The 18,215-nt window shown below is 47.0% G+C and overlaps 1 protein-coding gene across 3 annotated transcripts in view; it reads right to left on the bottom strand.

The window, feature by feature from the left end:
• MYO5B (myosin VB) overlaps positions 1 to 18,215 on the bottom strand; it is a 397,560-nt gene that overhangs the window by 84,518 nt on the left and 294,827 nt on the right. For all 3 annotated transcript variants that reach the window (XM_015121932.3, XM_015121933.3, XM_077975469.1), the window contains exons 18-19: positions 6,573 to 6,684; positions 773 to 984 (exon numbers count right to left, since the gene is read on the bottom strand). In XM_015121932.3, the coding sequence (XP_014977418.1) occupies positions 773 to 984; positions 6,573 to 6,684 (324 nt within the window). The remainder of the gene's footprint in view (positions 1 to 772; positions 985 to 6,572; positions 6,685 to 18,215) is intronic.

The raw sequence follows: 18,215 nt of genomic DNA, 5'->3' as shown, positions 1-18,215 counted from the left end.
GACTTTGTGGCAATCATTGTCACTTCCCTAAGAAATTCCTTTCTGGAGAGGGCACTGGACTTGAACCAGGCCTGGGTCCAAAACCTAGCAACCAAGGGTAGGGTCAGAGGGCAGGCTGTCTTCAGCCTGTCCTGGCTGACACTCTCCTGCTGCTGCAGTGCCTCATCAGCCCAGTGTCAGTGAGGAAGGAACCCTGCAGTGGTTTCTTCTGCTCGGGGTCGAGCTGGGGGGTGGGCAGGGGAGGCTGATTGGCATCCTGGCTCCACCCTAGGTAACCACTCGTGCTTAGACAAGCCACTCTCTCTCCATCCTGGCTTGTACAGTAACTCACAAAAGGGGCCCTCCAGGACCTTTGCAGCCCTAATCGCCCAACTCTGAGGCATTCTGAAATCTGTGGGATAAGTAATGAGGCCAAGCACAGGTTAACTGTGCCAGGCTGTATTGGTCTCTTTTCCTAAAAGTAGTTTTTTACTTTGGGATTTAGGCAAAAGAGAAATGGTTGGTTTGTGGCAAAACCAGTTGGTTCTAGTGCTGGTAGGATGGAGGGAGCCTGGGAAAACCAGGAGACATGGAAACTGGACCCACCCTCTGAGGTGAGAAGGGTATTGATTACACGGGTAGGCCCAGCTACCGGGGAAAAGCCAAGATGCAGACATGGCCCCAACAGGAACCACTCTCAGCACAGAGGAAGAGAAACCAAGTAGCTGAGAAAGGCAGACCCCCATCCTCCCCACCATGATCTGCTGCCCTGATCTGCCCCAGCCTGGCTCACCTGCGGGCCAGGTGTCCTCGGCAGTACCTCTGCAGGGTTAAGGTAGCCCCCTTCAGCCTGCGATATTTCACCTTCTGCAGCCACCCCCGGACAGTTTTCTGGATCATGATGGTGGCTGTCCGGAACTTGTCAGCCCGAAGCTTCTCCAGGTAGGCCACCTGGCCTGCTCGGAAGAAGATCTTGGTGCGGCCAAACTGGAACTTGTCGGGGTCCTTTACAAGGTAGGGAGGGGATCTGATTGGTCACCAGTGAGCAGAGAAATAACATGGCCCATACCACCCTTGTTCTTCCAATGCAGAATCCTCTGACCAGACTGCATGCACCCCTCTCTGTAGACGGACACAAAGTCTCAGCATTTGCTTAACAGACCCCAAGACCCTACTATGGGCCAGACTCTAGAACATGGCAGTGAACAAGACACCTGCCCTTAAGGAGCTGACGTCGTGGTGAGAGCAGACAGACAAGCAAATAAAGATGTTTCTGCTTTCAGAGAATGGTAAGGATTATGAAGAAAACAAACTAGGGGCTAGGGGGATGGGATGGGGATGCTCAAGGAAGGCAGCTCTGTGGAGGTGACAGCTGAGCAAAGACCTAAATGAGCTGGAGGAGGCAGCCACAGAACAGAAGGAAGGAGGAAAGTTCCAGGAGAAGGGCAGAGTGGATGCTTATGTCCAGTGGTGCAACTGCTGGGTATATCTGAGGATCAGGAGAGCCAGGATGGCTAGCTGGGGGAACTGAAGGTGAGTGGTGGGAGAAGCCAATCACCAAAGGCCTTGTAGGTTACAGCATAAAATTGGGGTGAGAGCCACAAGTTTGAGCTTTGAGCAAGGGAATGACCTGATCTGATCAACATTTTAAAAAGATTATCCTCAAATGGCCACAGAGTTGTATGCGTAATTACAGGATGCAAATAACCCCCAAATAAAACTATGAGATTGTTTTGGACCTGTAATTACTGTCTTAATTACATCCATTAGGTTAAAATTAGTTGGCCCTCCCTAGGCTCACCCCTGTGGATGAGGAAACACAACCCAGCAGGGTTCCTGTGGACAAGCCTGGGACAGAGCACTGGGAGAGTAACCCACGATGACAGAGCTCTTTGTAAATCAACTGCCATCTCGTTTTGCTCACTGGCATGAAGACCATAATGAGAAAGAAAGGAATGAGCCAAGTCCAAGGAAACCACACACACAAGATTGCTTTTCATGTTGGCAAATGGCCCTGTAAAGTGCTGAGTCATCATTCTTCATAGGCTAAGCCCTGTTGGGTCACTAGGAGTCAGGTTCCACACACAGGGAAGGCTGTCCTGCCTGAGCTAAGGCTGAGGTGGCGGCACAATTTCCAGCTTCAGTGTCACTGACTGAGTCCCCGGCCTGGGCCAGGCTGCTGGTGAAGCTGGCAAGAGTGGGCTCTGGGCCTGGCGCTCCTCCCAGTGTCTGCTCAGAGCCATGCACCCACTGGGCCTTCAGCTCATGCTGAGAGGAACAGGGGCTGGATTGGGCTTGGGAGCTTTGAGGCAGCCACGGCCCTGCTTTGATCTCTGCCCTGCTGGGGAAGGCTCCATGCCTCAGCCAGGAGGGGTCAGGAAGCCAAAGCAGGGCAGCTAAACCCTCGAGTAGGGGGAGAAGCCTGGGTCCTCCAGCTGAAGCAGAGTCAGAGGCTGGGGGCTGCCTACCACATCCAAGCAGCCAGAGTACCTGCGCTTCGTTCCCTATTCTGGGAAAAAAACAGGGAGGGATGATATGCTCTGCAAACCCACTTTTTCTGAACAAGGATTTCTCTGAGGGTCTCACCTGCTCCACCGAGACACCCATCAGCCTCATCTCCACACTGTCCTCACCCTGTGTGTCTCTAGAACATCTCCCACCCAGATCTGCTTCCTTTAACCCTTAGAACTGACTGTTCACTGATCAATCAATCAATCATCTTTTGAGAATCTTTCTCCAAGAGTCAGACTGCAGGGCTGAAAGCAACCTTAGCAATCCATTCCATGCCACTCCTTTTACTTCACAGATGATAAAACTGAAGCCTAGAGTAGTGAAGTGACTTGCTCAAGGTGACTTCAGCAAATATCAAAGGATGACCCCAGATCTGGGTCGCCCAGGCCCCAAGTCTCCAACTGCAGCATCCCCTTTCGTGACACTGTCTCCTCTACACAGCGCTCACGTAGTTCCTTGTGCTCTGTGGGCTCCCTGTAGATGTTTGTTAATACACTCCTTCACCACTGTGATGAAGGTTCAGGCTTGCACAACAGCCACTCTCCATGATGTAGTCCTCTAGAGTTACGGCCGTCGTCAGATTAGACTATTATTAATTCTGGAGGGCAGGGTCCATATAATGCACTCTTTTTATAGCCCTCACACTAACCCCTCTAGATTAGAGTACAAATAATTCAGTATGTATCCGTGGAGTTAAAGAACAAACAAATTCAGGTTAAGAATGATAGGGGCTATTCCTAAAATCCTTGCAGGGGAGAGGCCACCAGAATCCACTTTTCTCCCCTAACCAACCACAACAATTTATTAAAACCTCACTGACAGCCTAATGAAGCAGCCCCCAGCCCCAGGCTGCCTCTCCAGGAAGGTGGTCTTGAAGCGCCTGGTGCCTGTCCGGCAGGCCACCTTTGTCCCCACTTCTTTCCTCATCGTTCTGTTCTAAAACATACTTAGCACTTGCTTGGGACAGGGTGGGGAACGGGCATGTGCCCTTCTAAGTTAACATGAGGCTCTGTCAAGTCTTAGTTTTCTTGATACGAGTCCCAGGTCACTCAGCATGAGAAGTATGGGTGTCCGGATGTGGCCCAAGAAAAGGAGAAAAATAAAAAGGAGGAAACAGAAGGTCCCAGGGAAGTCTTTAGCACTCGAGTCTCTATTCAGTCTCCAGGAAGGATAACTACGCTCAGTGACATTACTCAATCAGACTGGATCAGAGGGCAATGTAGTTTAGACAGTGGGAGTCAGAATCCATACACCTATGCAACCTTGGGCAATTTATATCAGCTTTCTGTGCCTCAGTTTCCTCATCTGTAAAATGAGGCTGACTTCTGTATATTCCTCATATGATGAGCCATTACCGGCAGGTTTCTAGTCACGAGCAGCTCTTGGCTGGTTCCCATGCAGCCAGCTGCACAAACTCACATATTCCTGTGACAACCAGGAATTGTGCTAGGAACACAGCCACAACAGGACCCTTGTCATTTATGTGTTCACAGTCTGGGGAAATGACAAGTCCTCAATTACAACATAAGGGGATGAATGCAATACAGGGAGGGAGGAGGTGAGTGCTGCTGGCCCATAGAAGATGGAGTAGCTAACATCTGGGAGGCTAGGAGGTATTTCAGAGCTCAGTTTGGAAGGCAAATACCACTTTGTCAGGCAGGCGAAAGAGGGGGAAAAAGCACTGCAGGTGGAGGAAGCAGCATGTATTCATATAATTTTGCTTTAGGCAAGTCACTTATTCTTTCATTCATTCCATAAATATTAGGTGGGTTCCCCCTGTGTATTAGGCTCAGTGCTCATAACTAAGGAGGTGGCGTCAACGTAAAGACACTGTTCTCTATGAAAAAGGACACACACATCTGGAACATGGTCAGCATGCTATAGGCTCTAAGAGTGACATGAAGTGCCACATGCTACACCAGGGGAAGGAGGAGGGAGAAGCTGCACTGAAGCCGAGCACTGAGAAGCGGGTAGGCTCCCCATCAGTGGAGAGAAGAGGCAACTGTGCCAGGAAAGGCCCAGTGTCCTGAGCACATCACAGCAGCAACCCCAGGCAGTGGCATATGGTCCTGTTAACTGGAGGGGAGCCCAGTGTGAGGGCCGACTCAGCCAGTCTGATCTGGGTCCCCTGTAGAGTTCCCTGGCTGGGAATCAGAGGTCTTGGTGGTAATCCTGGAGAAATCCAGGGAAGGAACAGAGGAGGGAAACTATGACCCCAGACAAATGAGAAGGCAGCCACGTGGCAGAGTGGGCTGCTCGCAGGCCCTGAAATTAGCTGACCTTTAACAGAGATTTTTCTTGTCCATAAAAAGAAAGATGTTAAAATGTGGACACTGAAAGGTAGACCACAGCAAAAACTTCAAACGACCAGAGTCCAACTAACTACAGTCCTTGATTAACCAGCCTGTTACCCCCTCACCCTGTTAAAAAAAAAAAAAAAAAAAGATGGCATGGCAAGGGTGGTTTAGGCTCTCTTTCTAAAAAGGAAACTTTAAAGCTATGCCTACATTTACTATAATATTCTGCACTGTCTATAGCTAGACTTGAGCAGCTAAGATGATGCTCAGAAGATGGCTGCAACACATTTACAAAATGAAACGTGACCTTAGATCTGAATCATCTGGCAATGAGCTACTCCAGATGAACAGATTTTCCTAACAGAAAACTTGAAAAAATAAAACTTCTGAGGAGGTAATTTTTATTACCGTGTTCAAGTGATTTTTGATATAATTTAACCTTTATTGAGCCATTCATGATCATACTCTGCTGTAATCCCTGAAATGTCTGGCACCATGGAAATGTTTAAGGATTTGCCCCTCACAAAAGGCCCCAACAGCTCTGCTTCTATAGTTTTCCCGTCTCCGCTGTCAGGTGTGAGTTCAAATTGTTTCAATTAAAACATAAAATCTATTGCCTTACTTAAAACAAGTATCTGGGGGAGGGCCTGAGGCTGGTGGTGCAACCAGCTAGATGCAGCTGCTACCTTCTCCTCTGCTGGCTTCAGGGCTAGGCCTGGGCTCCGCATCAGAGCCCTTACGCAGGTATACCAGATGGGCCATGCTATGTAGCCCCTGAGAACTGGAGAAGCCAGAGATTTGGACCAGCACCTTGCAGTCAGGAGCAGCCTCATCATAAACTCAAGCGAGCTGTATAAAGAATTGTTGGGGTTCAGTCAGGCTGGTGGGCAAAATATTAGAGATAGTTATAGAAATAGACACATATCTTCTTGGAAGGATGAGAAGTTTACATAACTTCGGTAACAGATCTGGCTGAAGGCGGCCTGATCCCTTTATCTTTAAACAAATTAAAATAATAATAAAGAAAGGCAGAGTAGTTTACCTAGCTAGCTTGTTTACTCATATAGTCTTAAGATTAACCTTTGATGTACCATGGGTGCATAATGGCTTTTTTATTCGGGAAGTCCACAATGTCAATTACTCTCTAATGGTGTTGACTCAAGCTTTTAATTAATCTTACTGCATAAATGTGAGTCTGACTAGCTGATGAGGGCCGAGTTGCAACTGTTTACAGGACTCAGCAGGGAGCCTGTAAGTGGCTCAGACGCTTAGCTGGACTGGCAGAAGAGAATATCTGTGTGTCAGTGTAGTTTATTCACCCGTCGCCGGGTCAGGGGTCTGCAAGGGACAGACTCCCCGTAGCTGGTGTCCTCGAGAGGAGCACTGCAACAGAATTCCATTTTCTATGCCTGCTGAGCTGTGTCATCGGGTCGGGGGAAGCGGGAGGGATAGCATTAGGAGATAGACCTAATGTAAATGACCAGTTAATGGGTGCAGCACACCAACATGGTACATATGTAACAACCCTGCATGTTGTGCACATGTACCCTAGAACTTAGAGTATTGAAAAAAAAGAAAAAGGTTGGGAAGTGCTCTAGGTAGGTGACCGGTGTTGTCTTTTTTTTTTTTTTCTCCTAGTCACTGATGTAGGAAAATGGATTAGTATCCTAGAAATAGATTCAATAAGAAGGATGAAGACCAAAAAAAATGTAGATAACAATGCCACCCCTTCAATCTTTAGGGGCCCTGGTCAGGCCTCTCCTGGAGCTGGGCTGTGTGGCTCACCTTGATGAGGTTCTCCAGGACAGACCTGCAGATAGCCTTTTTGTCTGTGTTGGCGAGCTCTCTCTTCTTGACCAGCACCCGATACCGGTTGAAAAAGTCATGGTAGGCCCACCTGGAGGGAAAGCAAAGGGGCATCAGATGACATGTCCTGCCTCTTGGCCACACAAAAGCCATGAGTGACCTCAAACAGTGCCCCATGGGGTCAACACTGTGGCGCAAAGTCATTGTTCAGAGCAGCAAAGAACAGTCCCAAGGGAGTTTTGTCCTCCCCAGGGCCCTCCAAGAATTTCAGTGTGGAGGGCTGGAAAAAAGGTGAGCTTTGAAGGTACTTCTCAGAGGACTAAACAGGAGGTTTCTGCCTGCTATGGTTTGGCTGTGTCCCCACCCAAATCTCATCATGAATTGTACCTCCTGTAATTCTCACGTGTTGAGGGAGGTACCCAGTGGGAGATAACTGAATCCTGGGGCTGGTTCCCCCATACTGTTCACTGTTCTCATAGTAGTGAATAAGTTTCATGAGATCTGATGGTTTTACAAGCGGTTTCCCATTTCGCTTGGTTCTCATTTTCTCACCTGCCGCCATGTAAGATGTTCCTTTGCTCTTCCTTTGTCTTCTGCCATGATTGTGAGTCCTCCCCAGCCATGTGGAACTGTGAGTCCATTAAAGCTCCTTTTATAAATTACCCAGTCTCAATAGTGTCTTTATTAGCAGCATGAGAACAGTCTAATATACTGCCCAAGCATGCAGTGCTACACTCCTCAGAAGCAGGAGCCTTACCTGGAGCACAGCTTTATTTTCAAATGTTGGTTTTCTTATAGAATACTGCTTATTGTAAAAAGCTGTTTAAATGCAGAAATATGTACATTAACAAATAACAAGTGGCCGTAACCTAACCCCTAGAGAGATAACACGGTTTATGTTTTCATCAGTATAGAAGGAACTATTTTTCTCCCCAAAGTAGATTTTGCTTGTGATTTTTTTCTTCTGATTATTAGAGAAATTCAGGCCCACTGTAAAGAAAATGTCCAGCAATTCACATAATCAAGAGCATTTACAACACCCCTACCTATGTAGGTGAGTGCTGTTTTGGTCTGTGTGGGAGATGAATCTTTAAGAAAGACTAAGTTTTCCCCTTGGTCTGTGAAATGATCTCCACTTAAATAAATGCAGTCTTTCCGATAAGCAAATCTGCTATTCCCAGGTAGGGTCTGTCCCTTTCTCATCAAGGTGGTCTCAATTCATACATATACTCATTCTCCTGAAACTGATTATTCTCTCAATTTTTGGGAGGTATTCAACAACTTCCACATACAGTCATGTAGTGACAATCTCCACTCTAAGGAGACTGAATTTTCACTCTACGTCCCTCTGAAGGTCAGTCCAGCCTATCCCCATTTTCTCTGCGTCCTCAGCGGAGGTGTACAGGCAGCACCCACTCTCATCTTCCGAGGCATGTGCTGTCCATACCCCTCACATGGAAGTAATTTACGTAACGGTCCAACTACCTGACATGGATAGGAGACAGGGAAATACTGGATAGAAGAGGACAGTTCCCTGGCAAAGGTCCCACCCTCAAGCCTGGATACCTGTGGCCCTAAATGAGGATGTGCATTCCTGTTTTTGTGACCAAAAAGTTGTCGTTTGGCCCACCACACCCCCATCCTATACCTATATAAACTCCAAACCCCAGGCTCCAAAGGCAGACAAGGAGACAAAGAGACAAGCAGATGAATGGCAAAACAGCACGAGAGAAAGAGAGAAGAGAAAGAGCATCTGAACACTGAGAGGAGTTCACCTGGGGGGTTTGGGAGAGGAGTTCGGCCACTGCATGGTCAAACTCCAGGGGAAGATCATCTTCCCACTCTATACCCCGCTTCCAGCTCCCCATCCATCCCGCTAAGAGCCACCTCCACCACTCAATAACCACCCCCCAGGAACCATCATTCAAGTCCATGTGTGACCCGATTCTTCCAGGACCCTGGACAAGGGCCCGGGTACCAAGCGGGCACTGAGCTGGTTGACACTTAAGCCATCCACTGACGGCAGAGCTAAAAGAGCACTGTGACACTGGGGCTTCAGGAGTTGCAGGCTCCCACCCTTAGATGCTGCTGTGGGGCTAGAGCCCAAAAGGGCTTGTCCCGGTTCCTGCACCTGCCCTTATGCCTGCTCCCCATTCCGTAAGGGGTTTGAGCTTAGAGCAGCAAAGAGAGAGCCACAACCCCATAGCACACCCTGTGACGGGGGGGGGGGGCCAGGGAACTCTCCCGTCTCAAACTCAGGTAAACTCACTCATTTTGAGATATTAAAAGAGAGTAAGTGGCTTGTATCCCTTCTCCTGGAGCACATCTGCCTTTTAAGAGGGCCCTTTAAAAATGTCCAAAGAAACAAGGTAAAAGTTTGGCCAGGCATGGTGGCTCACACCTATAATCCCAGCACTTTGGGAGGCTGAGGCGGGTGGATCATTTGAGGTCAGGAGTTCGAGATTAGCCTGGCCAATATGGTGAAACCCTGTCTCTACTAAAAGTACAAAAATTAGCTGGGCATGGTGGTGGATGCCTGTAGTCCCAGCTACTCAGGAGGCTGAGGCAGGAGAATCACTTGAACCTAGGAGGTGGAGGCTGCAGTGAGCCGAGATCATGCCACTGCACTCCAGCCTGGGTGACAGAGACTGTCTCAAAAAAAAAAAAAAAAAAAAAAAGGAAAAAAGAAAAACAAGTACTGTGGAGTATCACATACAGCTTTGGATTCAGCTGCAGCATGGTGGGCAGTAGGGGCACACCGTGCTCTGGAGCAGGTCCTCTTAGAGTTCCAGATCTTCCAGCATTGCGGCCCTTGGGTTCCTAGGAGGCCCTGTTCCTCCCAGTAGCCTGGGATGAGAAGGAAAATGGAGGCTGAGCTCCTTGCCTTTCCCCCTCCTCATCGCTCCTTTGCAAACACTTTTCTTGGTCTGGTGGAAGATATCTAACACAGCCACGGGTCTCAGAGAAGGGGTGAGTATAAGAGCAAACAACAAAATGACATCTCTCCCTTTTCCTTTTTCTCTATGTAAAATGGCTCCTTACCATTAAAAAATTAAGTTTGAGCTATAACTCACATACTGTAAAATATACCCCTTTAGAGTGTACAATAATTGTTAGTGTATTTGCAAAGTTGTGCAACTATCACACCCTACTCTGCCCTATTCTCCCCTCTTCACAGGTCCTGGCAACCACTAACCTACTTTGTCCCTATGCCCATTCCCTCTTTAATTGGTCCCGTCTGTCACGCACGTAGTGGCACACGGGAACAAGAGCCCGTATTTTGCTCAGAGCTCATGAGTCTTTACAAGGCCCTGCTCATCAGGCTACTGGTCCATGTGGATTCCCTTCAGAAGGAAGGGCGCAGGGCACTTAGAGCACCGAGGTCTCTGTTTTATGGCCTGGGAAAGGGTTGCTCTGCCCTTTGCCCTTTACTCACCGAGCAGAAACTATTTCCTGCCCCTTTAGTAGTGGAAAGACTGTGAACCAAACCCATTGAGTCGCTGATTATCTCTAACAGGCGGCTTTAAAAATGGAAACATTTAAGGTTATTTGCCTAGCTATATGCTGTTTTAATTATTTTATCATGTACAGTAAGTATCCAGAACACTCCTAAGCCCTGACCCATACTTGAACAACTTAATGCTGGAAGCCTGAGAAAGAGATTGCCAGAGCCGACAAGCTGTCCATGAGATGTGCGTTTTCTTTTAATACACGCCAGCACCACTGAATTTCTTCCAGGCTCTTCCTGTGTCGGCCCCCAAGTTTTAAATATAGACACTTCTCTTGGGGCAAGATGGATTTGGGTAAGAATCAGGTGGAAGAAACCATATGAAAAAGGGCCTCACAGAGTCGGAGTCCCCTTGGTCCCTGTGCTCGCCATCCTTTGACTCTTTCGGCTTTGCTGACCCAAACGCTCAGGTGCGGGCTCCCCTTTTAAAGCTGCCCTGCCCTTTCCTTCTGTGTGTCTTTCTGAGGGCACTGCCCACATTATGCACCATGGTTATTTGCGTACACACTTGTTTTAGTTCTCCTTAAGAGTTTGCAGTTTCACTGGAGAAATAATTAAAGCATCATTTAGCTGGGCTAAAAACCTTAAATGCTTCTAATTTGAAAACCTCTTACTGCTGACAGATCCATAACTCAAGGAAATTACTAGAGTGAGGAGCTGTGGCTGCAAAGACATCAAGGCCAGTACAGGACGAACCTGGAGAACAGAAAGACAGAAGCCTGGCTCTGACACCAGCCGGCAGTGTGACTGGGGCCAGTCCCAGCCCGGATGCCTCCCCTCCCCTACCTGTACAGTGGAGAGAACATCACCTACGTCATAAAAGCACCCACAGGGCTTTCGTAGCCAGGGAGTTCAAGAGATGGGGTGTATGGAGAGCTCCAAAGCTTCCAAAGACCATAATTCTCTTGTTTCCTGCCTAAGCCACTCCCTTCCCCTTTTCTTACAAAGGTGTCCTTCACACACAGCTGTACCACAGACAGGGTGTGCAGACAGGCTGAGGGGAGAGGAGATGCCAGCTCCTGTGTGAAGGGAAACCGTCCACTGAGAAGCAGCACCATTGCTTCGTGGCCGTGAGGGTGGGGACACCCTCAGGAAGGACCGAGAGAGGTCGGTGTCCACTACGGGGTCTGGGCATAAGGGCTGTAAATGCATCGCTCCCTGAAAGACCCAGCATCAAATGTGAATTCTCCTTTCTGTGGATTTCTGTGAGAAAACCCTCAGAGATAAAACTCTCACAAGAAAGGCTCCCTCACCTTTAAGAGGAAAATCTTCAACGTAAAGCTCAAGAGGAATCGTAATTCTTTTTCCAAAAATAGAACTTTTTAAAGGGGCTCTCTGATTTGGTGGGGACCTTTGGGTTGGCGTTCATTGGAATCACCTAAAGCTGTAACAGCCCACTCATGAAGACCACGGGCTGTCCAGGATTTCTCGAGGCTGCCGTGACAGAATCTACCCCTCTCACAGCATTTTAGCTATTCCCAAGTCCACTGCGGGACAGAGAGCATTCCACCTCGTGCTGTGGATATGTTCGTGCAAGGGCAGTTTCTCTGCAAGACTTGCACCTCCTTCAAGTCTGTCTCTGATCCCTGTTTAACCTTTACAGCCCCTATTGTCATGGTGTCTTTATACTTGGTTGCCAATTACAGTTTTAAAAACGGGTATTCTCCTGACCATTCAACATGTTAAACCTTTTCTCGCTACCAGTGTTTCTCACAGAGGGTGCTACTGGCTTTGGGGCAGCACCCTTGGGTGTGGGACAGTCCTAACACCATGCAGCATCTTTGAATCATTATCCCCGACTCCATTCACTGAGACATCAAAAATACCCTCAAATGTTTGTAAAAAGTTTACTCCAGAACATGGTTTTAGTGCAAGACAACTTCTTGACTTCCACTGCCTCCATAGCATGACACCCACCCTCATCGGGTGGCCATGGAGACGCCCTTTCCCACTTGGTGTAGCTCTGTGGTTCGCTGGCCAGGAGGTGTCTTTTAACCCCATCACCCAATCCTGGGCTTGGCTGCTCTTCCATTTCATTCCATATCAATGGTGGGAGAAGAGCCCTCATCCCAAGTCTAGTGACTCCAGGAATGTAATTCTTACTCCGCCCTGCTCTCCCTGGATTCTGACTTGCTTGTCAGGGGCCTGGCTGAGAGTTCTGGACTTCAGTGGCATGCTTCCTCCAGAATCAAGGCCTTCTTCACCTGGAGCGCCTCTGGCTTGCTGGGGAGCAGGTACCCTGACAGGGTCAAGGAGTCACAATTGGGTGTTTGGGAAAAGCTCAGGACCCGTGACTGCTTCCTGGTAGGAAGAGGGCGAGATCAGAGACAGTAACAAAGGCCAATATGGGATGAATCAGGGCAGGCATTCAGCAGAACCCACCAATCTGGAAAGATGTCTCCTTGTAATGAGCTCCTCAGGCTCAAGGTGGGGAGCGGTGGCACAGCTGCTGAGAATGGTGCGGGAAGCGCAGTAGTTTTGGGATGTTGTTTGGCTAACAAAGCTCCCATATAGAGCCTAACACTGGATTTAACCATCTGCACGTGCAAATATTCTGCAGAAGAACATGCCTGCTTGCAAGGGCCCTGATGGACCAATGTGGACAGACGGCATGGAGCTGCAGAGTTACAGCACTTTGTGCTTCTTCTCCCTTAGGCATGTTTCCTCATGAGGTGACTGGCTGGATCAAACAAACCCTAGAGTCCCTCCAGTAAGAGCATAAGGCTCTAAGTCACATAACTTCTATGACATCAGTCCACAAAAAGAGTCTCTAAAGATGTCCTGATGGGTAACCCAAGAAAATGATAAAGAATCCCTCAGGGCTCGGCCGGTCAGAATTAGGTGGGTCAACGCATCCTTTCAGGTACTCCACTATACCATCATGCAACCTAGCTCAAGGATTCCTCGTCACATGGAGGTGGAATGCAGGAAGTATGCTTCTCTTCTTGTTAAAGAGCCTTACAGGAACCTATGAGCTTCAGTGGGACTTTGTTCCCTACAAGGTCTCACATGAAAACCAGTAGCAATTTGTGGGGCAGAGTTGTTTGGCCATGCTGTGAAGGCGTACCTACCAGGACCAACAGGCTCTCTCTGGGTATTGAGACATGGATAATCTTTATTATGCCACCAAGCAACACATGCTTCTTTCCCTTTTTGAAGGAACAAATCAGCAGAGAAATAGATGATACTGCATACAAGAGTTTCCCTTGGAAGTATACTGGGGATGGACAAAACTTCTAAAGGGACATAAGAGGCCAAAATTAGAGAAGAGAGGGACACCTTCTCAAAGGCTCAGAGGGACAGGCATCCTTAACCTGCGGACATGCGGTATGGTAGCTCCACCCCTTTCTATCTGGAGGACTTGATCTGATCACTTAACTTTTCTTGGGTGTATTTCTTTATCCATTAAGTTAAGTTGTCACTGCCTATCTTGCCTTCCTCAATGGTCAATGTGATCCTTTCAACAAATGGTCCTGGGACAAATGGATAAATGCATACAAAAGAATGAGATTGGGTTCTTCACATCTAATACATAAATTAACTCAAAATGGATCAAAGTCCTAAAATAGTAAAACTCTTAGAAGAAAACACAGATGTTAGTCTTTGTGACCTTGGGTTAGACAATGGTTTCTTAGTTATGACACCTAATGCACAACCAAAGAAATAGATTTCTTCAAAATTAAAAGCTTTTATGCTTCAAAGAACACTTTTAAGGAAGTGAAAAGATGGTTCACAGAAAGGAAGAAAATATTTGCAAGTCATACGTCTTATAAGGTTCTCATATTCTTAATATATAAAGAACTCCTATAACTCAACAACAAGACAAGTAACTCGATAAAAAAATGGGCAAAGGAGATCAATAGACATTTCTCTAAAGAAGATGTACAAATGGCTAAGCACATGAAAGATGCTCAACATCATTAGTCATCAGGAAAACACCAATCAAAATCACAAGGTATCTCTTCACACCCACCAGAAAGGCTGTAACGAAAAAGACAGACAAGAACAAATGTTGGTAAGAATGCATAGAAATGGGAACCCTCATGTATACTGCCGGTAAGAATGCAAAATGGTACAGCCACTGTGGAAAAGAGTATGGAAGGTCCTCAGAAGAGGAGAGTGTTACCATATGACACAACAATTCCACTCCAAGGTATACCCTCAAGAGAAAAAATGTGTCTACACAAAAACAGGTACACAAGTGTTCATAGCAGCATTCTTCCCCAAAAGTAGAAACAACCAAACATCCCTCCACTGATGAATGGATAATATAAAATGTGCTGCGTCTATCCGATGAAATAATATTCAGCAATATAAAGGAATAAACTACTGATGGATGCTGCGCATGGATACCTCTTGAAAACATCCCTGAATGAAAAGAGCCAGACACGAAAGGACACATATTATATGATTCCAATTATATGAAAAATCCAAACTGGGCAAATCTATAGAAATAGAAAGTAGGTTCCAGGGGCTGGGAGCGGGGACTATTAATGGGCACAGGGTTTCCTTTTGGGGTGATAAACACACTCTGAAATTAGACAGTGGTGATGGTTGTATAACTCTGTATATAATGAAAATCACTGAAATTGCATACTTTAAAAGGGTGAATTTTATAGATAAATTATATCTAAATTTTGAAAAGATAACATAATGACAACATAAGAGGTCTGTGGGTGGCCTTTATAAAGTAATATATACGATTTGTCATTTCAGCTCTGAAACTCATGGAGCGGTTCCTAGTGCAAAGGTTGTCAGATGCTCACCCAGCACTCACACCATCAGAAACACTCCATATTTGCCTTTCCCTTTATCCCCCAACTATGTCCTGGGCCTCCTAGGGGAACACAGGCCCAGCCCCCTTTAGCGGCCCTAGAACTGAAGCCTGCAGAACTTTGTTGCAGAGAGAAGGAAACAATTCCTCCCCACTGGCTCTGAGCTGGAGCCGAGACACAAATAGGAAAACCCGATCCATCCTAACACTGCCTGGATGTGACAAAGTAGCTTATAGTTGACCCAGGGGCCAACACATGCTTCCAGGGTAATGACTTTAAGGCAGGATGCATTTTTCAATCACCTGGGAAACCTTGTCAAAATGCAGATGTCCAGGGCTCAGTCTCAGGCTCTGACTTAACAGGTCTGAGGCCACCCAGCTTCTGAGGCTGCTGAGCATGTCCTCATGACTGACGCGTAGCCCTGCGTGAGAACTCCTGGGTCAGACTCCAGTCCAAAGGAACGAAGACAGATCTCAGGCAAAAGAGCCAGACCCAAAAGCTGTGAGATCCTGAGATAATGACTCATATCATTCCAAAATCAGTTCTGTATTATTCTTCCTCTGTGGGATGTTTAATAGCAAGGGAAGTAACTGTGCATTGGTTTTAAATTCAACCATGATTAAATAGGGAGAGGAAGCAAGCCACTTCTAAAGCTTCCCTCTAGTTCTCCAGTCTTATGCTATTTACTCTTTAGGGGGTTGGGGGGAAGGAATTTGAGGAAGAAGTGCAAGTCTTTTCAGAAAGCACCACTTTTATGAAGTAAAGGTGGGATGGTGTGAAGGAGAACTCAAGTTCATGCAGAGGTTTGTTTTTGTTTTTTTTTTTTTTAATATAAACATCATACATTCAAGTAGTCCCCCCGCCACACACACACTTTTCGGGATAAGCAGTATTTGCTTCACAACTTCTCCAGGACACAAAGCTGCTGACTCTCTGGAGAGGGAGACAGATGACCGCACAGGCACGAGACCCAGGAGCTGGGTGACGGGTGGATGAGCCTCTGTTCCTGGGCAGTGCATTTATCACAGTGCTTTATGTGCATAACAATGGACATATTTCTTAGCCACTGCACAGCATTTCAAATTGAGTGATACATTTTCATTTTAAATCACACTCACAGAGAGCCATAATTCTCAGGGAGGATAAAAATAGATAGGGATAGGGAAGCCCGAGGGCAGGCTGAGGGAACACCCAGCAGCCACTGCTGTCCTGCAATGCTGCATTCCTGCTCTCTGGCTTGGTGGATTTTGGTGGCAAATGGCATGTATTAATTTGGGGAAGGGGGGTGAGAATTCCTCTTTCAGGGCGTCAGTAGGCTGGATGCAGGAACTCTGCCTAAAAAGCCCTCTGCTTGGGCTCTTGGGGAGCAGCCCTGTGGATAATTCATCACAGGCTTCTGCAGGACTGGGATGACGCATTTTTCTTTGCCATCTCCCTCACTTTGGCTGCTTCCTCACAAGGAATGTTGGAGATGGCATAAATTGTAATTCCCTCAATCAAAGAAGGCCATTGAAGTTTCTTTTGGAAACAGCTGTTCAAAGTTGTATAGTTACTTGACAAGCTAATAAAAGCTGAATCACTTCACTGTGCTGAGTTTTTAGCAGCCAAAGGGCTGAATTTTTGTAGAAAACTCCCAATTTATCCATTTATCCAGCACCCAACTCAGGTCCCTCTGGTCCCATGAGGGTCTCCTAAAGTCAGATCAATAAAATAACTGCTCAACTCCACATTGAAGCTAGCACACATTACACTTGTATATTTCCTTCAGTAGCTAACACCTTACTGGGCACATAGTATCTACTAAACCTCACTTGCTTTATCCCCAGATACAGTAGACACACACCAATCTCCTGGATTAAGCAGTTAGGTAGCATTATTATTTTAATCAGAGACGTCACTCCAAACGGTTACCACGGTTGGCGGATGGAGAAGATTAAGCAATGGTGCTGAGTCAAAATATTACAAGTGTAATAGCTTCCCACCTTCTCACCACTCATCCTCAAAGTAAATGCCATCCTATGTGCTATGGCTTGGTTGTGGTGAGAGGAAAAGGATTAGGCTCTAGATTAAATGGTGAGGATGATTCGACTGCAACTCAATACAGTACTAACAAAAGTGACACAAAACCACAGTGCTTCTTTCCAAAAGTTAACATTTCAAATAGCTGTTGGGGGAGGCAATCCTCTCTTTGACCCTTTAGCAAAACCTGCTAAGATGGCAAATGCCAGGAGGATATGGCAGCATTCTGGATCTAAGTCCACACATTTAATTCACAGAATTAGAGAATGGTTCCTGTGATACCAGAAATACAGTCATTCCTTCCTTCCCTACAATTTCCACAATACCTGTAATTACAAAAAGAAATGGTACAGATGCACTTGTAAGTATCTGCTAGAAAAAAGTCCGAAACAATTAGAATAGCAGTAAAAGACAGCTATCAGCTGCCCCTTAAGAGTCCAGGGGTTGTGGGCATTTTGACTCTGCTGGCAGCTCTGATTTGCAGTGAGGTGGAATGAATAGTAGGAGAATCCATTTTCCATACGGGTCTAAAGACTTTGGGGAAATGCATTCTTTTAGCTGCTAAAAATGACGTTGTGATAAGGCAAAATCATACCTGGTCTCCCAGCATGCTACAACTAGAGGAATAAGCAGTAGGAATGGGGCAGTGAGCGGCCAGAGAAATCTTCTGTAACTTACTGTGGCTCCTAGCCTCAGGCATCATGCTGCTCCCTGGCAGACAGTCTCTTCACCTTTTAAGGCCCAGCTCGTCTCACCTCCTCAGTGAAGCTGCAGCTCCTTCTGCACTTGCACTACAACCTTGCATCTGGTTATACATATGTTGTTCTGTTTCAATCTCATATCACTTCCCTGCTGTGAGCTCCTGCTGGGCAGGGCCCATGACTTGCATCTTTCAATCCCTCCCAGGAAGCAGCACAGGGCTAGATGCTCAGTGCAGGATGAGACATGGAAGAGAAAGATTCCCAGGAGACAGGGACACCACAAAGGCCAGAAACTGTTCTCATTCTACATAGAGCCCATGTGAGCCCCTAGAAGCAAAACCCTCTCCCCACTGGCTTCCCCCTCTAAAACAGACCATTTTGCATGGAGACAGCAAGACCAGTAGGAGTGTGGACAACACACACCATCACTCTGATTTCACACAGCAAGGCTTCAAGCTAGCTCAGCCGGTGAATCAGAGGTGGCAGAGATGTGTATAGACCTCTGCCTGAGCATGGTCTATGGTTAACCACATCAGATCCATGGACTTCTAGCTCCTCTCTAACGTTCTCTAAGGAGAAACCCTTGAAGCAACATCCTGTGCAGACTCTTGTCCTATTA

The sequence above is a fragment of the Macaca mulatta genome, chromosome 18, assembly GCF_049350105.2.
Source record: "Macaca mulatta isolate MMU2019108-1 chromosome 18, T2T-MMU8v2.0, whole genome shotgun sequence".
In the NCBI taxonomy this organism is placed as follows: domain Eukaryota; kingdom Metazoa; phylum Chordata; class Mammalia; order Primates; family Cercopithecidae; genus Macaca; species Macaca mulatta.
The sequence above is the reverse complement of the archived record's forward strand: the minus strand, read 5'-3'. Positions and strand labels throughout refer to the sequence as shown.